Genomic DNA, 20,805 nt, shown 5'->3' with positions numbered 1-20,805 from the left:
CGATGTAAAGTTGTGCTATCTGTGCGTTTTCGTCCATGGGCGTGTCCGTGGCGTCGATGATTCGCCATGAAACAGGAAGTTGTTGTAACTTGGCTGTAAATGCCCAGATCTGCACAAAATTTTACATATTTGACAAGAGTCCCGTCCTGAACAAATCTACATGCCGACATTCACCCACAGTCATAGCGCCACCTAGTGGCAACAGGAAGTGACCTTTAACGAAGCAGCCCCCGCCGCATGTTTGACCGACATGTACGAAATTTTTGTGGTACAACTAACATATCCAGACGCACAGAAAAGTCTCTTGGAGCGATGCCCTAAACTCAACAGGAAATCGGCCATTTCTAATTTTACCGACATTTTTGGATACTTTACTCATTACGTACTTTAACTAACTCCTCCTAGGGACTTAGTCGGATCGACTTCACATTTCTGCTGTGCCTTCTAAAGGCATTGACGATGTAAAGTTGTGCTATCTGCGCGTTTTCGTCGATGGGTGTGTCCGTGGCGTCAATGAATCGCCATTAAACAGGAAGTTGTAGTAACTTGGCTGTAAATGCCCAGATCTGCATGAAATTTTACACATTTGACAAGAGTCCTGCCCTGAACAAATCTACATGCAGACATTCACCCACAGTCATAGCGCCACCTGCTGGCAACAGGAAGTGACCTTTAACGAAGCAGAGCAAATGCACAGCGGCACTGGCTGAGCTGCAGAATATGCAATGCGGCTGCCTCACACCCCGACGTGCTACAGGTGCGAGGGCCCGCCCATCGCTGCTTGCGGCTTTAATTAGGGCCCGAGCACTAACAGTGCGAGGACCCTATTGAAACTGTTAGGATTATTAGGGCCCGAGCACTAACAGTGCGAGGACCCTATTGAAACTGTTAGGGTTATTTTTTTTTTTTTTTTTTTTTTTTCTTTTTTCTGCAAAGTAAGCGCCATTTTCGGGGCCGCAACATGCTCAAAAACTCACCAAATTTGGCACGCATGTCAGGACTGGTGAAAAATTTCGTATTTTGTGGGTTTCGCAGATGGGCGGGGCAAAATGGCACGCTAGCGCCACCTAGAAAATTGGAAAAAATTAGCCCCTCGTCCACGTTCAACCTACATGCACGAAATTTGGTGGGGACGTGTATCATATCAAGACGCACAAAAAAGCCTCAAGAACCCATACCATAAACTCGACAGGAGGTCCGCCATTTTGAATTTGGCGGCCATTTTTGGACGATTTACAGACTCCGTACTTTAACGAACTCCTCCTAGGGATTTAGTCGGATCGACTTAAAATTTCTGCTGTGCCTTCTAAAGGCATTGACGATGTAAAGTTGTGCTATCTGCGCGTTTTCGTCGATGGGCGTGTCCGTGGCGTCGAAGATTCGCCATGAAACAGGAAGTTGTACTAACTTGGCTGTAAATGCCCAGATCTGCACGAAATTTTACACATTTGACAAGAGTCACGCCCTGAACAAATCTACATGCCGACATTCACCCACAGTCATAGCGCCACCTGCTGGCAACAGGAAGTGACCTTTAACGAAGCAGCCCCCGCTGCTTGTTTGACCGACATGTACGAAATTTCTGTGGTACATCTACCATGACCAGACGCGCAAAAAAGCCTCAAGAACCCATACCCTAAACTCGACAGGAAGTCCGCCATTTTGAATTCGGCGACCGATTTGGGACGATTTACACACTCCGTACTTTAAAGAACTCCTCCTAGGGATTTAGTCGGATCAACTTCAAATTTCTGCTGTACCTTCTAAAGGCATTGACGATGTAAAGTTGTGCTATCTGCGCGTTTTCGTCGATGGGTGTGTCCGTGGCGTCGATGATTCGCCATGAAACAGGAAGTTGTAGTAACTTGGCTGTAAATGCCCAGATCTACACGAAATTTTACACATTTGACAAGAGTCCCGCCCTGAACAAATCTACATTCCGACATTCACCCACATACATAGCGCCACCTAGTGGCAAGAGGAAGTGACATTTAACGAAGCAGCCCCCGTCGCATGTTTGACCGACATGTACGAAATTTCTGTGGTACATCTACCATGTCCAGACGCACAGAAAAGTCTCTTGGAGCGATGCCCTAAACTCAACAGGAAGTCAGCCATTTCTAATTTTACCGCCATTTTTGGATGATTTACTCATTACGTACTTTAACTAACTCCTCCTAGGGCTTTAGTCGGATCGCCTTCAAATTTCTGCTGTGCCTTCTAAAGGCATTGACGATGAAAAGTTGTGCTATCTGCGTGTTTTCGTCGATGGGCGTGTCCGTGGCGTCGATGATTCGCCATGAAACAGGAAGTTGTAGTAACTTGGCTGTAAATGCCCAGATCTGCACGAAATTTAACACATTTGACAAGAGTCCCGCCCTGATCAAATCTACATGCCGACATTCACCCACAGTCATAGCGCCACCTGCTGGCAACAGGAAGTGGCCTTTAACGAAAGCAGTGTGGCAAATGCACAGCCGCACTGGCTGAGCTGCAGAAAATGAAACGCGGCCGCCTCAGACCCCGACGTGCTACAGGTGCGAGGGCCCGCCCATCGCTGCTTGCAGCTTTAATTATTATTTTTTTATTTTTTCTGCAAAGTAAGTGCCATTTTTTGGGCCGCAACATGCTCAAAAACTCACCAAATTTGGCATGCATGTTAGGACTGGTGAAAAATTTCGTATTTTTTGGGTTTCGCGGATGGGCGGGGCAAAATGGCTCGCTAGCGCCCCCTAGAAAATTGGAAAAAATTAGCCCCTCGTCCACGTTCAACCTACATGCACGAAATTTGGTGGGGACGTGTATCATATCAAGACGCACAAAAAAGCCTCAAGAACCCATACCCTAAACTCGACAGGAGGTCCGCCAGTTTGAATTTGGCGGCCATTTTTGGACGATTTACAGACTCCGTACTTTAACGAACTCCTCCTAGGGATTTAGTCGGATCGACTTAAAATTTCTGCTGTGCCTTCTAAAGGCATTGACGATGTAAAGTTGTGCTATCTGCGCGTTTTCGTCGATGGGCGTGTCCGTGGCGTCGAAGATTCGCCATGAAACAGGAAGTTGTAGTAATTGGCTGTAAATGCCCAGATCTGCACGAAATTTTACACATTTGACAAGAGTCCCGCCCTGAACAAATCTACATGCCAACATTCACCCACAGTCATAGCGCCACCTGCTGGCAACAGGAAGTGTCCTTTAACGAAGCAGCCCCCGCCGCTTGTTTGACCGACATGTACGAAATTTCTGTGGTACTTCTACCATGACCAGACGCACAAAAAAGCCTCAAGAACCCATACCCTAAACTCGACAGGAAGTCCGCCATTTTGAATTTGGCGACCGATTTGGGACGATTTACACACTCTGTACTTTAACGAACTCCTCCTAGGGATTTAGTCGGATCAACTTAAAATTTCTGCTGTACCTTCTAAAGGCATTGACGATGTAAAGTTGTGCTATCTGCGCGTTTTCGTCGATGGGCGTGTCCGTGCCGTCGATGATTCGCAATGAAACAGGAAGTTGTAGTAACTTGGCTGTAAATGCCCAGATCTACACGAAATTTTACACATTTGACAAGAGTCCCGCCCTGAACAAATCTACATGCCGACATTCACCCACATTCATAGCGCCACCTAGTGGCAACAGGAAGTGACCTTTAATGAAGCGTAGCAAATTCACAGCCGCACCGGCTGAGTTCCGGAATATGCAACGCGGCCGCCTCACACCCCGACGCGCTACAGGTGCGAGGGCCCGCCCATCGCTGCTTGCAGCTTTAATTATTATTATTTATTTTTTTTTTTTTTTTCTGCAAAGTAAGTGCCATTTTCGGGGCCGCAACTTGGCTGTAAATGCCCAGATGGGTGTGTCCGAAGCGTTGATGATTCGCCATGAAACAGGAAGTTGTAGTAACTTGGCTGTAAATGCCCAGATCTGCACGAAATTTTACATATTTGACAAGAGTCCCACCCTGAACAAATCTACATGCCGACATTCACCCACAGTCATAGCGCCACCTGCTGGCAACAGGAAGTGGCCTTTAACAAAGCAGCCCCCGCCGCATTTTTGACCGACATGTAAGAAATTTCTGTGGTACATCTACCATGGATAGACGCACAGAAAAGTCTCCTGGAGCGATGCCTTAAACTCAACAGGAAGTCGGCCATTTCTAATTTTACCGCCATTTTTTGATGATTTACAGACTCCGTACTTTAACGAACTCCTAGGGATTTAGTCGGATCGACTTAAAATTTCTGCTGTGCCTTCTAAAGGCATTGACGATGTAAAGTTGTGCTATCTGCGCGTTTTCGTCGATGGGCGTGTCCGTGGCGTCAAAGATTCGCCATGAAACAGGAAGTTGTAGTAACTTGGCTGTAAATGCCCAGATCTGCACAAAATTTTACACATTTGACAAGAGTCGCGTTCTGAACAAATCTACATGCCGACATTCACCCACAGTCATAGCGCCACCTAGTGGCAACAGGAAGTGACCTTTAACGAAGCAGCCCCTGCCGCATGTTTGACCGACATGTACGAAATTTCTGTGGTACATCTACCATGTCCAGACGCACAGAAAAGTCTCTTGGAGCGATGCCCTAAACTCAACAGGAAGTAGGCCATTTCTAATTTTACCGCCATTTTAGGATGATTTACTCATTACGTACTTTAACTAACTCCTCCTAAGGAATTGGTCGGATCGACTTCACATTTCTGCTTTGTCTTCTAAAGGCATTGACGATGTAAAGTTGTGCTATCTGCGCGTTTTCATCGATGGGTGTGTCCGTGGCGTCGATGATTCACCATGAAACAGGAAGTTGTAGTAACTTGGCTGTAAATGCCCAGATCTGAATGAAATTTGACGCATTTGACAAGAGTCCCGCCCTGAACAAATCTACATGCCCGCATTCACCCTAAGTCATAGCGCCACCTGCTGGCAACAGGAAGTGACTTTTAACGAAGCAGCGAACCGAATTCACAGCCGCACCGGCTGAGCCACAGAATATGCAACGCGGCCGCCTCACACCCCAACGCGCTACAGGTGCGAGGGCCCGCCCATCGCTGCTTGCAGCTTTAATTTTTTTTTTTTTTTTTTTCTGCAAAGTAAGTGCCATTTTCGGGGCCGCAACATGCTCAAAAACTCACCAAATTTGGCACGCATGTCAGGACTGGTGAAAAATTTCGTATTTTGTGGGTTTCGCGGATGGGCGGGGCAAAATGGCACGCTAGCGCCACCTAGAAAATTGGAAAAAATTAGCCCCTCGTCCACGTTCAACCTACATGCACGAAATTTGGTGGGGACGTGTATCATATCAAGACGCACAAAAAAGCCTCAAGAACCCATACCCTAAACTCGACAGGATGTCCGCCATTTTGAATTTGGCGGCCATTTTTGGACGATTTACAGACTCCGTACTTTAACGAACTCCTCCTAGGGATTTAGTCGGATGGACTTAAAATTTCTGCTGTGCCTTCTAAAGGCATTGACGATGTAAAGTTGTGCTATCTGCGCGTTTTCGTCGATGGGCGTGTCCGTGGCGTCGAAGATTCGCCATGAAACAGGAAGTTGTAATAACTTGGCTGTAAATGCCCAGACCTGCACGAAATTTTACACATTTGACTAGAGTCCCGCCCTGAAAAAATCTACATGCCGACATTCACCCTAAGTCATAGCGCCACCTGCTGGCAACAGGAAGTGACCTTTAACGTAGCAGCCCCCGCCATATGTTTGACCGACATGTACGAAATTTCTGTGGTACATCTACCATGACCAGACGTACAAAAAAGCCACAAGAACCCATACCCTAAACTCGACAGGAAGTCCGCCATTTTGAATTTTGAACACCCTAAGTCATAGCGCCACCTGCTGGCAACAGGAAGTGACCTTTAACGAAGCAGCCCCTGCCGCATGTTTGACCGACATGTACGAAATTTCTGTGGTACATCTACCATGTCCAGACGCACAGAAAAGTCTCTTGGAGCGATGCCCTAAACTCAACAGGAAGTAGGCCATTTCTAATTTTACCGCCATTTTAGGATGATTTACTCATTACGTACTTTAACTAACTCCTCCTAAGGAATTGGTCGGATCGACTTCACATTTCTGCTTTGTCTTCTAAAGGCATTGACGATGTAAAGTTGTGCTATCTGCGCGTTTTCATCGATGGGTGTGTCCGTGGCGTCGATGATTCACCATGAAACAGGAAGTTGTAGTAACTTGGCTGTAAATGCCCAGATCTGAATGAAATTTGACGCATTTGACAAGAGTCCCGCCCTGAACAAATCTACATGCCCGCATTCACCCTAAGTCATAGCGCCACCTGCTGGCAACAGGAAGTGACTTTTAACGAAGCAGCGAACCGAATTCACAGCCGCACCGGCTGAGCCACAGAATATGCAACGCGGCCGCCTCACACCCCAACGCGCTACAGGTGCGAGGGCCCGCCCATCGCTGCTTGCAGCTTTAATTTTTTTTTTTTTTTTTTCTGCAAAGTAAGTGCCATTTTCGGGGCCGCAACATGCTCAAAAACTCACCAAATTTGGCACGCATGTCAGGACTGGTGAAAAATTTCGTATTTTGTGGGTTTCGCGGATGGGCGGGGCAAAATGGCACGCTAGCGCCACCTAGAAAATTGGAAAAAATTAGCCCCTCGTCCACGTTCAACCTACATGCACGAAATTTGGTGGGGACGTGTATCATATCAAGACGCACAAAAAAGCCTCAAGAACCCATACCCTAAACTCGACAGGATGTCCGCCATTTTGAATTTGGCGGCCATTTTTGGACGATTTACAGACTCCGTACTTTAGCGAACTCCTCCTAGGGATTTAGTCGGATGGACTTAAAATTTCTGCTGTGCCTTCTAAAGGCATTGACGATGTAAAGTTGTGCTATCTGCGCGTTTTCGTCGATGGGCGTGTCCGTGGCGTCGAAGATTCGCCATGAAACAGGAAGTTGTAATAACTTGGCTGTAAATGCCCAGACCTGCACGAAATTTTACACATTTGACTAGAGTCCCGCCCTGAAAAAATCTACATGCCGACATTCACCCTAAGTCATAGCGCCACCTGCTGGCAACAGGAAGTGACCTTTAACGTAGCAGCCCCCGCCATATGTTTGACCGACATGTACGAAATTTCTGTGGTACATCTACCATGACCAGACGTACAAAAAAGCCACAAGAACCCATACCCTAAACTCGACAGGAAGTCCGCCATTTTGAATTTGGCGACCGATTTGGGACGATTTACACACTCCGTACTTTAACGAACTCCTCCTAGGGAATTAGTCGGATCAACTTCAAATTTCTGCTGTGCCTTCTAAAGGCATTGACGATGTAAAGTTGTGCTATCTGCGTGTTTTCGTCGATGGGCGTGTCCGTGGCGTCAATGATTCGCCATGAAACAGGAAGTTGTTGTAACTTGGCTGTAAATGACCAAATCTGCACGAAATTTTACAAATTTGACAAGAGTCCCACCCTGAACAAATCTACATGCCGACATTCACCCACAGTCATAGCGCCACCTAGTGGCAACAGGAAGTGACCTTAAACGAAGAAGCCCCCGCCGCTTGTTTGACCGACATGTACGAAACTTCTGTGGTACATCTACTATGACCAGACGCACAAAACAGCCTCTTGGAGAGATGCCCTAAACTTGACAGGAAGTCCACCATTTTGAATTTGGAGGCCATTTTTGGACGATTTACACACTCCGTACTTTAACGAACTCCTCCTAGGGATTTAGTCGGACCGACTTCACATTTCTGCTGTGCCTTCTAAAGGCATTGACGATGTAAAGTTGTGCTATCTGCGCATTTTCGTCGATGGGCGTGTCCGAAGCGTTGATGATTCGCCATGAAACAGGAAGTTGTAGTAACTTGGCTGTAAATGCCCAGATCTGCACGAAATTTTACATATTTGACAAGAGTCCCACCCTGAACAAATCTACATGCCGACATTCACCCACAGTCATAGCGCCACCTGCTGGCAACAGGAAGTGGCCTTTAACAAAGCAGCCCCCGCCGCATGTTTGACCGACATGTAAGAAATTTCTGTGGTACATCTACCATGGATAGACGCACAGAAAAGTCTCCTGGAGCGATGCCTTAAACTCAACAGGAAGTCGGCCATTTCTAATTTTACCGCCATTTTTTGATGATTTACTCATTACGTACTTTAACTAACTCCTCCTAGGGCTTTAGTCGGATCGACTTCACATTTCTGCTGTGCCTTCTAAAGGCATTGACGATGTAAAGTTGTGCTATCTGCGGGTTTTCGTCGATGGGCGTGTCCGTGGCGTCGATGATTCGCCTTGAAACAGGAAGTTGTAGTAACTTGGCTGTAAAAGCCCAGATATGCATGAAATTTTACACCTTTGACAAGAGTCCCGCCCTGAACAAATCTACATGCCGACATTAACCCACAGTCATAGTGCCACCTACTGGCAACAGGAAGTGGCCTTTAACAAAGCAGCCCCCGCCGCATGTTTGACCGACATGTAAGAAATTTCTGTGGTACATCTACCATGGACAGACGCACATAAAAAAAGTCTCTTGGAGCGATGCCTTAAACTCAACAGGAAGTCGGCCATTTCTAATTTTACTGCCATTTTTGGATGATTTACTCATTACGTACTTTAACTAACTCCTCCTAGGGCTTTAGTCGGATCGACTTCACATTTCTGCTGTGCCTTCTAAAGGCATTGACGATGTAAAGTTGTGCTATCTGCGGGTTTTCGTCGATGGGCGTGTCCGTGGCGTCGATGATTCGCCTTGAAACAGGAAGTTCTAGTAACTTGACTGTAAAAGCCCAGATATGCATGAAATTTTACACCTTTGACAAGAGTCCCACCCTGAACAAATCTACATTCCGACATTCACCCACAGTCATAGTGCCACCTGCTGGCAACAGGAAGTGACCTTTAACGAAGCAGCGTAGTAAATACACAGCCGCACTGGCTGAGCTGCAGAAAATGCAACGCGGCCGCCTCAGACCCCGACGTGCTACAGGTGCGAGGGCCCGCCCATCGCTGCTTGCAGCTTTAATTAGGGCCCGAGCACTAACAGTGCGAGGACCCTATTGAAACTGTTAGGATTATTATTATTTATTTTTTTTATTATTTTTTTTTTCTGCAAAGTAAGTGCCATTTTCGGGGCCGCAACATGCTCAAAAACTCACCAAATTTGGCACGCATGTCAGGACTGGTGAAAAATTTCGTATTTTGTGGGTTTCGCAGATGGGCGGGGCAAAATGGCACGCTAGCGCCACCTAGAAAATTGGAAAAAATTAGCCCCTCGTCCACGTTCAACCTACATGCACGAAATTTGGTGGGGACGTGTATCATGTCAAGACGCACAAAAAAGCCTCAAGAACCCATACCCTAAACTCGACAGGAGGTCCGCCATTTTGAATTTGGCGGCCATTTTTGGACGATTTACAGACTCCGTACTTTAACGAACTCCTCCTAGGGATTTAGTCGGATCGACTTAAAATTTCTGCTGTGCCTTCTAAAGGCATTGACGATGTAAAGTTGTGCTATCTGCGCGTTTTCGTCGATGGGCGTGTCCGTGGCGTCAAAGATTCGCCATGAAACAGGAAGTTGTAGTAACTTGGCTGTAAATGCCCAGATCTGCACGAAATTTTACACATTTGACAAGAGTCCCGCCCTGAACAAATCTACATGCCGACATTCACCCACAGTCATAGCGCCACCTGCTGGCAACAGGAAGTGACATTTAACGAAGCAGCCCCCGCCGCTTGTTTGACCGACATGTACGAAATTTCTGTGGTACATCTACCATGACCAGACGCACAAAAAAGCCTCAAGAACCCATACCCTAAACTCGACAGGAAGTCCGCCATTTTGAATTCGGCGACCGATTTGGGACGATTTACACACTCCGTACTTTAACGAACTCCTCCTAGGGATTTAGTCGGATCAACTTCAAATTTCTGTTGTACCTTCTAAAGGCATTGACGATGTAAAGTTGTGCTATCTGCGCGTTTTCTTCGATGGGCGTGTCCGTGGCGTCGATGATTCGCCATGAAACAGGAAGTTGTAGTAACTTGGCTGTATATGCCCAGATCTACACGAAATTTTACACATTTGACAAGAGTCCCGCCCTGATCAAATCTACATGCCGACATTCACCCACATTCATAGCGCCACCTAGTGGCAAGAGGAAGTGACATTTAACGAAGCAGCCCCCGTCGCATGTTTGACCGACATGTACGAAATTTCTGTGGTACATCTACCATGTCCAGACGCACAGAAAAGTCTCTTGGAGCGATGCCCTAAACTCAACAGGAAGTCAGCCATTTCTAATTTTACCGCCATTTTTGGATGATTTACTCACTCCGTACTTTAACGAACTCCTCCTAGGGCTTTAGTCGGATCGACATCACATTTCTGATGTGCCTTCTAAAGGCATTGACGATGTAAAGTTGTGCTATCTGTAAGTTTTCGTTGATGGGCGTGTCCGTGGCGTCGAAGATTCGCCATGAAACAGGAAGTTGTAGTAACTTGGCTGTAAATGCCTAGATCTGCATGAAATTTTACACATTTGACAAGAGTCCCGCCCTGAACAAATCTACATGCCGACATTCACCCACAGTAATAGCGCCACCTGCTGGCAACAGGAAATGACCTTTAATGAAGCAGCCCCCGCTGCATGTTTGACCGACATGTACGAAATTTCTGTGGTACATCTACCATGGCCAGACGCACAGAAAAGTCTCTTGGAGCGATGCCTTAAACTCAACAGGAAGTCGGCCATTTCTAATTTTACCGCCATTTTTGGATGATTTACTCACTACGTACTTTAACGAACTCCTCCTAGGGCTTTAGTCGGATCGACTTCACATTTCTGCTGTGCCTTCTAAAGGTATTGACGATGTAAAGTTGTGCTATCTGCGCGTTTTCGTCGATGGGCATGTCCGTGGCGTCGATGATTCGCCATGAAACAGGAAGTTGTAGTAACTTGGCTGTAAATGCCCAGATCTGAATGAAATTTTACACATTTGACAAGAGTCCCGCCCTGAACAAATCTACATGCCCGCATTCACCCTAAGTCATAGCGCCACCTGCTGGCAACAGGAAGTGACCTTTAACGAAGCAGCGAACCAAATTCACAGCCGCACCGGCTGAGCCGCAGAATATGCAACGCGGCCGCCTCACACCCCAACGCGCTACAGGTGCGAGGGCCCGCCCATCGCTGCTTGCAGCTTTAATTTTTTTTTATTTTTTATTTTTTTATTTTTTTTCTGCAAAGTAAGCTCGATTTTCACGGCCACAACATGCTCAAAAACTCACCAAATTTGGCATGCATGTCAGGACTGGTGAAAAATTTCGTATTTTGTGGGTTTCGCGGATGGGCGTGGCAAAATGGCTCGCTAGCGCCACCTAGAAAATTGGAAAAAATTAGCCCCTCATCCACGTTCAACCTACATGCACGAAATTTGGTGGGGACGTGTATCATATCAAGACGCACAAAAAAGCCTCAAGAACCCATAGCCTAAACTCGACAGGAAGTCCGCCATTTTTAATTTGGCAGCCATTTTGGGACGATTAACACACTCCGTACTTTAACGAACTCCTCCTAGGGATTTAGTCGGATCGACTTCACATTTCTGCTGTGCCTTCTACAGGCATTGATGATGTAAAGTTGTGCTATCTGCGCATTTTCGTCGATGGGCGTGTCCGTGGCGTTGATGATTCGCCATGAAAGAGGAAGTTATAGTAACTTGACTGTAAATGCCCAGATCTGCACGAAATTTTACACATTTGACAAGAGTCCCACCCTGAACAAATCTACATGCCGACATTCACCCACAGTCATAGCGCCACCTAGTGGCAACAGGAAGTGTCCTTTAACGAAGCAGCCCCGGCCGCATGTTTGAGCGACATGTACGAAATTTCTGTGGTACATCTAACATGTCCAGACACACAAAAAAGTCTCTTGGAGCAATGCCCTAAACTCAACAGGAAGTCGGCCATTTCGAATTTTACCGCCATTTTTCGATGATTTACTCATTACGTACTTTAACTAACTCCTCCTAGGGATTTAGTCAGATCGATTTAAAATTTCTGCTGTGCCTTTTAAAGGCATTGACGATGTAAAGTTGTGCTATCTGTGCGTTTTCGTCGATGGGCGTGTCCGTGGCATCGATGATTCGCCATGAAACAGGAAGTTGTAGTAACTTGGCTGTAAATGCCCAGATCTGCACAAAATTTTACACATTTGACAAGAGTCCCGCCCTGAACAAATCTACATGCCGACATTCACCCACAGTCATAGCGCCATCTAGTGGCAACAGGAAGTGACATTTAACGAAGTAGCCCCCGTCGCATGTTTGACCGACATGCATGAAATTTCTGTGGTACATCTACCATGTCCTGACTCACAGAAAAGTCTCTTGGAGTGATGCCCTAAACTCAACAGGAAGTCGGCCATTTCGAATTTTACCGCCATTTTTGGATGGTTAACTCATTACATACTTTAACTAACTCCTCCTAGGGATTTGGTCGGATCGACTTCAAATTTCTGTTGTGCCTTCTAAAGGCATTGACGATGTAAAGTTGTGCTATCTGCGCGTTTTCGTCGATGGGCGTGTCCGTGGCGTCGATGTTTCGCCATGAAACAGGAAGTTGTAGTATCTTGGCTGTAAATGCCCAGATCTGCACGAAATTTTACACATTTGACAAGAGTCCTGCCCTGAATAAATCTACATACCAACATTCACCCACAGTCATAGCGCCACCTAGTGGCAACAGGAAGTGACCTTTAACGAAGAACCCCTAGTTGCATGATTGAACGATATGTTCGAAATTTCGGTGGTACATATACCATGTCCAGACGCACAGAAAAGTCTCATGGAGCAATGCCCTAAACTCAACAGGAAGTCGGCAATTTCTAATTTCACCGCCATTTTTGGATGATTTACTCATTACGTACTTTAACTAACTCCTCCTAGGGCTTTAGTCGGATCGACTTCAAATTTCTGCTGTGCCTTCTAAAGGCATTGACGATGAAAAGTTGTGCTATCTGCGCGTTTTCCTCAATGGGCGTGTCCGTGGCGTCGATGATTCGCCATGAAACAGGAAGTTGTAGTAACTTGGCTGTAAATGCCCAGATCTGCACCAAATTGTACACATTTGACAAGAGTCCCGCCCTGAACAAATCTACATGCCGACATTCACCCACAGTCATAGCGCCACCTGCTGGCAACAGGAAGTGACCTTTAATGAAGCAACGTAGCAAATTCACAGCCGCACCGGCTGAGCTGCAAAATATGCAACACGGCCACCTCACACCCCGACGCGCTACAGGTGCGAGGGCCCGCCCATCGCTGCTTGCAGCTTTAATTTAGTTTAATTATTTGTTTGTCTGAGTTGAAAAGTGTCAGTTGATGATAGCAAACGCATGGGCGATTGGATTTTGCAATTGTTGTCATGGAAATGCCAGGTGAGGGACGAAATAGGGACGTTCGCAAACTGGCCCGCAAATGTCCTCAGAACGTCCGTCAGCGAACGTTTTAGAATGGACCAAATACGAACGTCATCGGAATGTCCGCCAGGGAACGTTACAAAGCGGACCAAATGCGAACGTCATCGGAATGTCCGTCCGCGAACGTTACAAAGGGGACCAAATGCGAACGTCATCGGAATGTCCGTCAGCGAACGTTACAAAGGGGACCAAGTGCGGACGTCCTCCGAACGTCCGTTAGGGAACGTTACAAAGCGGACCTAATGCGGACCTAAGGGGACGTTTGAAAAGTCCGGGGGACCCTTGTTTGTAGAGACCTTGCGAGTGCCACGCGAAAGCTAGCTAGTCCCCATAGACATATACACTAGACCTCACCTTGGATACGGCAGTTCATTAGAACGAATGCGTCAATAGAGCCGCCATCTTGAAACAGGGGAGCCCCTCAACTTTAATGCATCAGCGTCAATGTAGTAGACACAGGTCCAACGCAAATAAAATCACCATAAATCATCATGAATGCGATTTTTCTTGTTTTTTTGGTTTGTTCCAATGGTCAGACATTTATCATTGATTCCAGAAAGAAAAAGAAAAATTTTATTTATTTTTTTTTTTTTAAAAACATTCTTCCTAGTTCAGATTTCATCCGTGAACTTCATACGCTGCACAAAAGTCCGCCACCATCAATGAATTAGAAGTAAAGGCAGAGATAGCAGCGTTACCTAGCTACTTCCTATGACAAGACCCCTGTTCCAAGATGGCAGCGGTTTTGACGCATGCTTAGAACCCCCAGGTGAGGTCTAGTGTATGTACTAGTCTATGGCTAGTCCCGCGCACACTCTCTCCCTTTGAAGACTGATCTTGTGAAATGGCTCAAAAATACTTATAGATAACACCACTTGTCTTGAATTGAAAGTGGCTTGTATGTTGACGCAAAAGTCATGATGTCATGTTGCCCTGTTGCCCTTTGGAACACCGCTGCACAAATCAGTCCAACACAGCGCTGTCAATATCTGAGAACCAGCTTTAAAAAAAGTTATTAGCCAGAATGTAAGGACCCTATCTAATAAGGTGAGCTAAGTTATTATTAGAATACTGCTGGATTTTCGAGGTTAACCACGCTGTATAGCTGGTTTATGGACGCGATCTAAATGTTTATTCGTAATGTTAAATGTCCCTCTAGTGGACAGAACGTGTAACAACAACCACAGGCTAGTGGCATTGGCGATCCATAAGATTGAGTAATGTCGTAAATATTAATAATAGGATGAATTTTATTACATAAAATATGGAATGGAATTTGAATTGTATTATAGAGGAAGATTAACAGCCCCTAAAACAATGATATAATTGTAGTAATTTAAGTGTATGGACAATCAGAAATTAAATAAGCCGTCATGTCTTATTTTTTAAACTCAGTAACACTGAACAGGACCTCAAATGTTTCTTTATTTTGCTGTTATGAGGCATATCCCTTCGAGGCGTACCTGGGGTCCCAGCATATCCCTGTGTTTTGTCTTTTCCTGGTGGTAATTCAACAGCCAACCCCAGATCAGACAGACGTACATGCCCTAACAAAAACAAACAAACAAACAAAACATTCAGATGAGATGAAGCAAAAAGTGGAGAGGCAAGCAGTAAATAAGCATCTCAGTGTATATCTCACCGAGATATATCCAGCTGCAGACCCGCAGCACCACCAGTTTCAGAACCCCAGTTTCAGAACCCCAGCGCCAGAACCGGAAGTGAAGGAGGGGCGGAATTATTATTATTGCATTATAATTATTTTAGCAAGCATGTAAGGACAAACCGGGCCTTGAGTTCCTCATTTGATACATTGTAAGTTAAATTTAAACAAAATTGTTGTGATAAAACAGGCCTAGCTTGGGTTGAATTGGTCCTTTTGTATAGATTTTTAACAAAATAATGCCGAATTTTCTCTTTTTTTTAGATTTTGACATTATTTTACACGAAAAATGCATGCTGCACATTGTGAAATAAAGTATATTTTATAAAAAATACCCATGCTTTTTTTTTTTTTTTTTTTATTAAACAATCAACATCATCTTACAAATACATCTTCAATATCAAAACAATTTAAGATTTTTGTAAACACAATAAATAAATAAATAAATAAATAGAACATAAAATATATCACAGAGGTCTAATGAGTTATCAGATTGTGTATAATTTTGAAAACCTCCAATGATTGTCTTGTTTTATATCTTTCAAAGCTTTATTATACAAAGTTAACTCCTTCATAAAAACCAAAAAACAAAGGTCTTATCTTCCTAAATCTACACGTATGTATAAACTGCTTAGCTAAAATTATTAAACTGTTATACATTAAAATAGAGTCTGGTTGAACCAGGCTACATAAAAATGCCCATAAAGTATTATATTTTTCACCATCATGATCAGGAAGTAACTCGTAATACACTGAAACGAATAACTGAAACTGTATACAATTATTTTACACAAAATCAATGTTTTAAAATGCTTATTGTACAGTAATGTATAGCATCATAACATACGTAGAGAGTAGGACGTTTCTTGTTCAATAAAAGCTGTTTCATGTGTAAAATACCCTCTAAATTACGTTAGGTGGCGTTATTACGTTTCAAATCTAAGCTCCGCCCCTCAATTACGTTCCTGGCGCTTCACTTCCGGTTCTGGCGCTGGGGTTCTGAAACTGGGGTTCTGAAACTGGTGGTGCTGCGGGTCTGCAGCTGGATACTAATAGATCTCACCTGCATCATCCAGGAGGACGTTTTCTGGCTTGAGGTCTCTATATACAATCCTGTGCTGGTGCAAATGCTCAAGCCCACAGATGATCTGAGCCGTGTAATAACAAGCTCTAGTTTCATTAAAGCCTGGATTCTTCTCATCCACATTATACATATGGTATCTAAAGCAAGGAGCAGGAGTAAAGGATAGAGTTAAAAAGTTTGTCATTCAGTGGGTAATAAAGAAACACAAGAAATGATTTTACATTTTTTTTAATAGAATTAGGTTAAAGGTGATCAAGCAGTTTTTTTAAACATGGTAACTAGTTTGTTGGTGGTACAAGATGGTCCCTGAAAAAAAAAAAGAAAGCAACCATGTTCATATATTGAGGTGATGATTGTAGGTGATTACTGTATTGTTGATGCTGGAGCACATATTTTTTCTATTTTTATTTGTTTTAGAGAATGTTATTCAAAAATGTTAAGCGCTAATGTGGACATGAACTTCTGTCCTTGTGAAGCTGAGCCCAGAGAAATTATGTTGCGACGCAAGCAGACACTACACCTTCACAATATCAATGCTGCTGCTAAGAGTATCTCAACAGATTATGCTAGATTAGGAAGAAAGCTGCTACAATTCTTACATAAACACACCACATATTCTGTACAACATTACATTCGCGCACATTTAACTAGCTATTTTCAGAATTATTTTGCAATATAAAATATATAAATATATAAATATGAAGTAGATATATTTTTGCTTATAAAAAAGTACAATAGCTTTAGCATGTTAGTTTTTTTTTTTTTTTTTTTGCATTGTGTTCTTTAATGTGCTTTGGAGGGCTATGTAAATGTATAACCAATTCACATATTATTTTATGAGTAATTTAAATAATGGCAATGATATTTAATACAGTTTAGTTATAATTTATATTATACCCTAACCTTAACGCTACCTCTAAACACAAACCTCACAGAAAAGTTTCAGAATTTTTACATTTTCAAAAAGCATCATTTACATTTAGTACGATTTGTAAGATGTTTTCCTCATGGGGACAAAAAAAATATCCCAACAAGGTCAAACTATTTTTAATACTATCCTTGTTGCAACAAGGACTACATACACACACACAAACACACACAAACATAGATATATAAGTAAGACCTGAGGTCTCCTCCATTCATGATCGTCATGACCAGGCAGAGGTCTGTTTTGGTCTGGAAAGCATAGGCCAAAGTCACAATGAAACGACTATGGACTTTAGCCAGTATCCGCTTCTCAATTATAGCTCCCTATGGGAAATCAAGAAATGAGAAATGTTACAACAGAAAAGAAAAAAGATAAAAGATAAAGAATTGAAAAATGGTGGCCACATTTAGTTATGAATATTTAAAAAGTTATTTAAAAGGACTGAGGTTGTACTACACAGAGGGTTGTTTTCAAAAGATTTAACATGAGGACTAGAACACATTTGCTAAGGCTGACTGAGACGAAGACCACCTGTCATTAGCAAACACTAATGGGCTTCATGCACAGCTGCACTACTTCCTGAACTTCAGCCAGCTCCTTTGCTGCGTCCCAATTCGCTTACTTATACTACGCCCTACAAGTATGTCCTACTCTTTTTGTGAAGAAAAAGTACATAGGCTACTTTTGAGTGTGTAGCAAAAGAGTAGGCAAGCTTTGGGACATACTATCACGTCATCTTTAACGGACAGCTCTGTCGCGTGCTGCGTGCATCCTGTCACCGTAAACTGCCCTGCCAATCATCTTGTCACAGTTAAAATCCTCTATTCTATCTAATTTTATTTCCTACCGTTTCGGAGAGCACGTTCATCTGCCAGTTGTGGGTCTTTCATGCTCTCCTCGTGTTTGCAATTTGAATATAATGATGCATTTAAAACTTAATGGCTGTGTCTTTACAAAAGTTCACAATGATGCTGCAAATGCAATAATGTGGACAACATTGAATAAATTCATTTTCGTCAGGTTAGATACTGATAATTAATCACTCAAAGCTCTTTATCTAAACCTCTCTACACAACTGCGGGGACTCGCGCGTCTTCCGTATCGACTACGTGTCTGTAGTTTTTTAACACTTTTTACTCGTGTTTGTAGTTCTAACCGAATCCTCGTAAACGCGCAATGGTTTGTGGTCAATATCAGCCGTTAGAGTGTGCATCGATAGTGTACACTTCGGATTCTGACCGGAAAAAGTAGACCATCAGGGTATCTTTGAAACACTCATTTCAACATACTACGATTTGGGACGTACTAATTCTATTTTCGAATACTATTTAGGACGGATAGTATGCGAATTGGGACGCAGCACTTGTTTCCTGTCTGCCATTATTGGGCAAAATGTATTAATTTAGGTGTGTCTGATTATTGTTGCCATGACTACTGAGGTCAAGCACACCTGAATTGATCAATGTGTCTAATAATGGCAGACAGGAAACAAGGAGCTGGCTGAAATTCAGGAAGTTTTGAAGCTGGTTAGCCTACTTCAAGAGGTGCTTGTTAACCACATACTTTGCTTTTCTATGGTATTACAACTGTGTTTTTATAAATCTAAAAGCCTCTGTACAACTAGGAAGTTCAGAAATCTACAATCATCTATTTGCAAAGGCGTTTTCAATGTTTAAAGTCTCGGAAGGGATTTGAAAGGGCCAACCATAAGCAAGAAAATTAGTGACAATAATGAAATTTCCAAGCAAGAAAGTATAAACATTTCTTGGACGAGTCTATAAATGTTAGTATAAGGTTAATTCCATTTAGCCTTCCAATACCTTTACAGGCAAGTAGGTTAGCCTCTCTTGCTTCCCCTACTGAACTCTTAGCTTTCATGGCTTTTCTCCTTTCTGTTTTTGTGTGGACATTACTGCCAAATTCCAAATGAGTTCTATTCTTTTAACCCTTAAGCATTCTTTTTCTTTTTTTCTTATCGTTCTTTCTGCTTCTCACTTCCAGCTGAGCTGCTTTGTGGAGTATCAAGCAGAGCCTGCAAGCCTCTTTGCACTGAGCCAATACTCTAGGATTAGAGCTGCTTAATACCATGTTCTCAGGTTAATCTAATCTCATGTCTTTATGTGTCTCTTTCCTTTTTTCCACAGTTGCTCTCTCACCTACTATGTGGTTAAGAAATGAACCGGGGCTATGGGATATGCATACTTATCGAGATTTGAAGTCTGCAGCTGGATGAAACCAAGTATGCATCAAGTATAACTTTATTTACTGATAAACTAGATCTCTCACTTACATCATAACCTTTACGTTTCTTCAACCTCTTCTTGTTCAGTTTCTTGTTAGCATACATCTTCCCTGTCGCCTTCATTTGGCAAGCATGGACCTCACCAAATCCACCTTTCCCAAGCACTCTGAAATCCATGAACCAATCTTCAGTAACGGGCTGGCTCTCCAGCCATTTAAACTGTATGTAGCGGAGAAAGTACATGCTGTCCTTGAAGCCACAGACTGCTTTAGCTTCTAGGTGGACAAGAAGCTGCTGTTCGCTTTCTTTAAACAGATCTCCTCGAATGTTCTTATGGTCCTCTTTCACCCTGCTCACAGCTTTGTCCTCCAGAAAGTTGCAGAAGTTCTTGGAGGACGACTCGTAATATTTGTTGACCATGTTCTGTGCTTTCTTACCTCGGTCCTTTTCCTGGGCAATGTTGTAGTCTTCAATATCTTTCCACAAATCTACAGGGTTTTTGTGAGCAGGTTCACTTTCAAGGTATTGCTGAAAGAGGCGCTTACCAATCGGTTGGCGTACGCACATACTGTCGAAGGAAGAATCTACTGTAGACTTCATATGTTCACATTGTCTGATGTGAGGAAGGTTCAGCTTGGCGCGATATTTTTTGTCACGCATTGTTGCTGCAGCAGCACCGTCTATACTCCCGCGTGCTGACACATAGGCCGAGTTGGCCACAACAGTCTCCAAACCTCCCATATCCATGTTTCTAAGAAATAGAAAGATAAGGGGAAAGGGAGTTTTGGGGTTAAGCATCCATCTCAACGTCTGACTTGTAATGTATCTTAACATTCAGTAATAGCTCTATTACCTTTAGCCTTAATCTACTATGTATTAAGTGTAAGTCAATTGCTGCATATTGATATTTTTTACATTTGTCTTTTATTTAGCTTCAGCATTAGTTTTAGTGTTTCCTGTTTACTTTCAAGGTGGCCTCAGGCTTAATGTTAGGTAGGGATCAAGCAAAAACCTAAAGTCAAGGTTCAGCATGTAGAATCGGCATCTGCCCATCAGTGTGAGAGAGAGAGAACTCTGATTCGCTGTTTAGTTTAGTGAATGAGTCATAAGAATAAAACAACAGGCTTTTTAATAGGCCATAATCAAGACGGTACAGAAAGAAGGCTTACATCATAGTGTTCCTGGGCGAATATTTTATTAAAAACATGAACCGAGTAGAATAAAGAAAGTGATCAGCATGATTGATATTCAAGATGGTAAGCACGTGCTGATTTGTTTACAGTTTGTGGATTTGCAACGGTTTTCCTTTTTACTCTGAGTGTAAGTCAATTGTAAGTCAATTAAGGTTTGGTGTGTCCCTAAGATTTACGGACACCCAACAACTGTC

The 20,805-nt window shown here is 43.6% G+C and overlaps 1 protein-coding gene across 1 annotated transcript in view; it reads right to left on the bottom strand.

Annotated features, from left to right (window-relative positions):
* The window catches only part of LOC120472285 (rhodopsin kinase GRK1), a 60,109-nt gene extending 39,908 nt beyond the window's left edge, over window positions 1-20,201 (bottom strand). The window contains exons 1-4 of the mRNA XM_089129770.1: window positions 19,467-20,201; window positions 17,372-17,499; window positions 16,228-16,385; window positions 14,965-15,048 (exon numbers count right to left, since the gene is read on the bottom strand). Of these exons, the coding sequence (XP_088985896.1) occupies window positions 14,965-15,048; window positions 16,228-16,385; window positions 17,372-17,499; window positions 19,467-20,165 (1,069 nt within the window). The 5' untranslated portion in view covers window positions 20,166-20,201. The remainder of the gene's footprint in view (window positions 1-14,964; window positions 15,049-16,227; window positions 16,386-17,371; window positions 17,500-19,466) is intronic.
* Window positions 20,202-20,805: the final 604 nt, after the last annotated feature.

Source organism: Pimephales promelas, chromosome 4, assembly GCF_988280905.1.
Source record: "Pimephales promelas chromosome 4, fPimPro1.hap1.1, whole genome shotgun sequence".
Classification (NCBI taxonomy): Eukaryota; Metazoa; Chordata; class Actinopteri; order Cypriniformes; family Leuciscidae; genus Pimephales; species Pimephales promelas.
Note: the sequence above shows the minus strand (reverse complement) of the source record. Positions and strands in the feature narration are given on the sequence as shown.